At 43.5% G+C, this 4,693-nt stretch overlaps 1 protein-coding gene across 1 annotated transcript; it reads right to left on the reverse strand.

Moving 5' to 3' along the window:
* Positions 1–442: 442 nt before the first annotated feature.
* On the reverse strand, positions 443–4,003 carry SIX1 (SIX homeobox 1). Its single transcript, XM_030214287.1, has 2 exons — positions 3,087–4,003; positions 443–1,386 (listed from the first exon to the last, which is right to left on the reverse strand). Exons 1-2 carry the CDS (start codon positions 3,644–3,646, stop codon positions 1,092–1,094), a joined length of 855 nt encoding a protein of 284 aa, XP_030070147.1. The 5' UTR covers positions 3,647–4,003; the 3' UTR covers positions 443–1,091.
* Between the last annotated feature and the right edge of the window lie 690 nt (positions 4,004–4,693).

Consider the following 4,693-nt stretch of genomic DNA (forward strand, 5'->3'; position numbering starts at 1 on the left):
GAAATTAATGTCAAAAGTCAAATTAACCTCCATTGAGTGAGTGCCAAAAATCATTTATATTTTCTATTAATAAAATTAACTTATTTATTGTCATTTGCTCATTTGAAAGTTATTCAATATTTATCAGCCAAAAGCAAGCAAACCAGGTAAAAAGAGAACAAGTTAATCATAACAGTAAACATCAAAATAGTTTATTTGTTTTCAGTTTGAATGTGCAAGTATGTAAGCTATTGAAAAGAAGGCCAATTTACTGTTTTTCTTTGCTTATCCTGGTTCCCGATTCAGATTTGACTGAATTAAGTAGAGGAGATGAGTCCTTTTTCCATTCAGTTTAGTTTATGAGAAAACACCTTATCTTATGGGGTTTTCAACCTGCAGCCGAAAAATATAAATATTTCTCTGGTAATGGTCTCTTAGCTACATAAAGACAAGCTGTCACTAGTTTTCTAATATAGGGTTTTTATTATAAACTACTTTGCAGTTTTGTTTTAACACTAAAAATGAGAACTAAAAGGTAAACTTAGTTTCCCTTCAAGACAATTTGTACATTATCCTAGAGATATTTTATTTTTTCAGGAAATTAAATTGAGATAAAGCACATTTTCCAAAACTTTAGGCGGTGGTACTTGTGACCTGGATTGGCCACCGTTGGAAACAGGATACTGCGCTTGATGGACCATCGGTCTGTCCCCAGTATGGCAAAGCTTATGTTCTTATGTTTACATCAGTTGCCTTTTTTTTGTTGTTGTTCTTTTCCACTATAAAGGATATAATTCATCTTCATAAATAAAAGCACAATCGAATCCGGTCGTTTTTGTAATTCCTATTTGAAAAGCTCCATTGGACTTGATGGAATACAGGATTAGCAGCTCTCAAGGTTTGGCTACTTGAAGGTGAAATATGCCAAAACTGTGTGACAGCCATCAGGACCAGAGGCGGGGATTTTGATCATTTAAAAGTCACAGGTTTCCTTATAGACTAAAGTAGCACAAGATGAGTTAGGTCTGTTAATTGTCCTACTACTATTTACAATTAAGTGTCTAGTGACTGCTGGGTACAGTTCAGGGTACAGGGCCTGTAGCTCTGGTGTTTTAGGAGCCCAAATCCACCAGGCTGGAGGTGAGGGGTCCCAGCAGGGAGTCCTGAAGCTGGTGCTGATGCCCCTGAAGGCCGTGACTTCCTTGGGTGTCACTTAATGCACTCAGGGAATAACTGGCGCTCCCGGGATGGCTGAGATTTCCCGGTAAGAGGAGAACCGAGTTCTGATCTGGGCTTTGTGGGGGTGAAAATTCTTCTTCAGAGCTGGACATAAGCGATTTGCCCCCATCCAGTGGGGAAAGTTGATTTTGTTTGTTGGTGGAGGTGTTATTGTTTTCAGTATTCTCCCTAAAAAAAAACAAAAAACAGAATTACAGAATATTTTAGTTAGAAAATAAACAGCGAACTTCACTACAGTTCAATGCACTGGCACCCCACTGTGTCAAAATTTGTTTCTGCCAGACTAGACCTCAAATGCTGCACATTCTATGGGGGGAGGGGGAGAAACACAGATAAACAAGCTTTAAATATAGTACAGAAACCCAGAAGGCTAGAGTATTTATGAAATGAACAATTCAGTGCAGCTGCCAAATCTAACTCAATTCAAGAAAACAGAGTGTTTAGTAGCTTCCCTGTAGCCCAGGAGAAATACCTGGCAAAAAGTAAATATATTTATATTTTTAAAACAAATATTGCTAAATTATACTAGGCAATTGAATTATTAGATTAACTGTGGAACATATTATATATGGGATGTCATAACAGATGAATTCATTCTAGGATATAATATGTGGCACAGGCCTTGCATATTTTTTTTTTCTATATCCATGTAACCGAATATCCAAATGAACATGGAACACGATTCAATTCTCATTCTAAACAATTCTCCATGTTTAGGAAAGCCTTTCTTAGAACTACCCTTAGTTCCTCTTAGTACACCCTCCTTCATTATGGACTGGGGGGGGGAGGGGGGGAAGGCTAAAGCCACTTTAGTGAATATGTAGAGCCCCAAGCTCAAATTTGAAGCACCCTGATAATAAATGGACTCCCCAGAGCCTAAAACTTGGGGGCCCACATGGAACTATTTGGAGGTCGGATGTGCTGGGCTTTTTTTTCTCTCTTTCCTTTTTTAAACTCTGGACCTAATTATGAAGGTCCTGGCTAACACAGTACTCTATTGTCCAGATCAACCAAAACATTTGGCTTTGTCTTATGACCTCTAACACTGACAGCCAAGTCCAATAAAATGCGGTAAAGTATCAAAACAAAATACCCGCGCATTCACTGCCTCTTCCCTGTGTTTATTTTTCCTGCCACAAGCCAAAGAGCCTGTGAAATTCAAAAAGCTAAGTAGAAGAAAAATTGCAGTTGCGAAAATGGTTTCCCAGATGAATACATTTAACTAGGGATACAGACAAAATGCAACCAAGGAAAACCAGTCGATTAAAATCGATTTCAAGAGAGTCGAATAGTAAAGAAACCAATTTATTCCCATAGTATTCAAAATAAAGTTTGCTTTCCTTTCCTTACTGCCTCGACAGCTCAGTCTGCTGTTTCCATAACAGGGGGAAACTTCCAATTTTTCAAAGCGGGATGATATGTCAGAGCCATACTTGCCCCCTTCCCCCTTTGTGGGTCCCCCTGTCTCAGACCAGATTTCTTGAAAGAAAATCCAGAAATATGAAGTAGAGCCCCCGGGCGAGGAAGGAGTCCCACGGCCTTTCTTCTTCCAGGGTTAGATTCCGATCACACCAGGATCCCCCTCGCCAGTTTTAGGGCAGTCGGCACTAAATATTTCTCCCCATAAATACAAAATTAAAGAAAACTCTTGGGCCCTAAGATACTTTATGAACTTTTTGTCACCGAAAGCAGAACAGGCTGTACCTAACACCGTCGATTTCCCGTGCTAGAGGTAAAAGAAACCCTTGCTTCAGAACCGAGCCTTGCCACTTCCTTCAAATCTAGAGTAACCCGGAATACTTTATAGTGCGCCTTAGCGTATAGACAAAAGCTGTGTGTGGAGGAGGACAGAAAAGGGTCTAGTTTACCTTTCTTTGGCTTCTGCTGCTCGGTCTCGCTGTCTCCTGTTTTTAAACCAGTTGCTGACCTGGGTGGTAGTGAGCCCAGTGGCCTCTGCCAGTTCCCTTTTCTCCCTTGGAGATGGGTAAGGGTTGTGCGCGTACCATTCCCTAAGCACTCCCCGAGATTTCTCTTTAAAGCAATAACTTGTCTCTTCTCCGTCCCAGATGGTCCTGGGCAGAGGGAATTTTCGACGGACCCTGTATTTCCCTACCGCCCCCAGGGGTCTGCCCCGCAGTTTCTCCGCTTCCACGTAATGCGCCTTGAGCCACAGCTGTTGGAGCTTGGGGTGGTTGTGAGCCGAAAACTGATGGCTCTCCAGGATCTTGTAGAGCTCTCGGAAGTTGCCCCGGTGGAAAGCGACCACCGCCTTGGCTTTCAGCACGCTCTCGTTCTTGTGGAGGTGATCGCAGGCTGGCAAAGACCAGAGGAACCTGCCCAGGCGCTCCAGGTTCCCCCCTTGCTGCAGCACTTCGCACACGCAGGCCACTTGCTCTTGGGTGAAGCCGAAGGAAGGCAGCATAGACATGGCTCACCTCGCCAAACTTAGCCGCCGGGAGGGAGGAAGGAAAGTGGAACCAAAAGCACAAATACCAGAAGCCACCCGACCCGCTGCAAGGAGAAAAGCAAATCGTGGAAGGCTCCCACGCAGATCGACATGCAAACACCAAGAATCCAAGGGGGCTGGACCATAAAAAGCAAAAAGGAAAGCTGTTCCAGTTTGCGAAGTTTCGGTGGATGCTGGTTGCGGCCAGGAGAACTTTCCTTCTGCTCTTCTGCAGGCAGCCTTAAGGCTCCGAGCGGCGGCGCGCTCTGATTGGCTGGCCGGGGCGCCTATGGGACGGCAGCAGAGCGCAGCCCGGCCTGAGAGAGGGGCGCAGAGCTGCGCGGGGAGCGTAGGCAGCTAGGAGGTGAGGGGTGCAAGGGTCTGATGAGTGAGAGAGCTGCCCCGGGGGGGGGGGGGGGGGGGGGGAACACGTCAGGGCTTTGCAACATGAGCCCCTTCTCGAGTATCATCTAAAGAGAGCCACATTCAGCTCTGCACAAATCAATTATTGCAGACGTAGAGAAAAAAAAATCCTTTCCCATTGTTCTTTTCAGACCTGTTCATGCCCGGTGAGCTCATATTTAATTACCTTAATGTTGAGAATGAATAAATAATAGCTTGATGAATAGCCTCTCGAGTAAGATAAATAATTAAAGAGAGCTAGGTCTTTGCATAAAGAAACCGGATGGGACTTTATGTGTCGGACAGTGAAGTGCCCTACCCCCAAAAAATATATGTATTTTAAACTGATTTTGCAAAAATTATTAGAAAATGGCAAAATAAGTTAATGGAATGCAGAAACTTTCTTATAACTGATATGTTACTTTCCTGGTATTGCAAGTTCACAAACCTTGGGGGCCGGTAGAAAAACCTTGATAATAAAACTAGAAAAATGGGTTCCTTTGGACCCGAGAATAAATAGATAAATACTTGGTTAGCGATAATAAAAAAGGGGGGAGGGGGTTTCACAGTTTATGCACTTCAAGGGCCCTATCTGCCTGCTTCTGTAAAACAGACCTTGGATCTGGG

This window comes from Microcaecilia unicolor, chromosome 9 (genome assembly GCF_901765095.1).
Source record: "Microcaecilia unicolor chromosome 9, aMicUni1.1, whole genome shotgun sequence".
Lineage (NCBI taxonomy): Eukaryota > Metazoa > Chordata > Amphibia > Gymnophiona > Siphonopidae > Microcaecilia > Microcaecilia unicolor.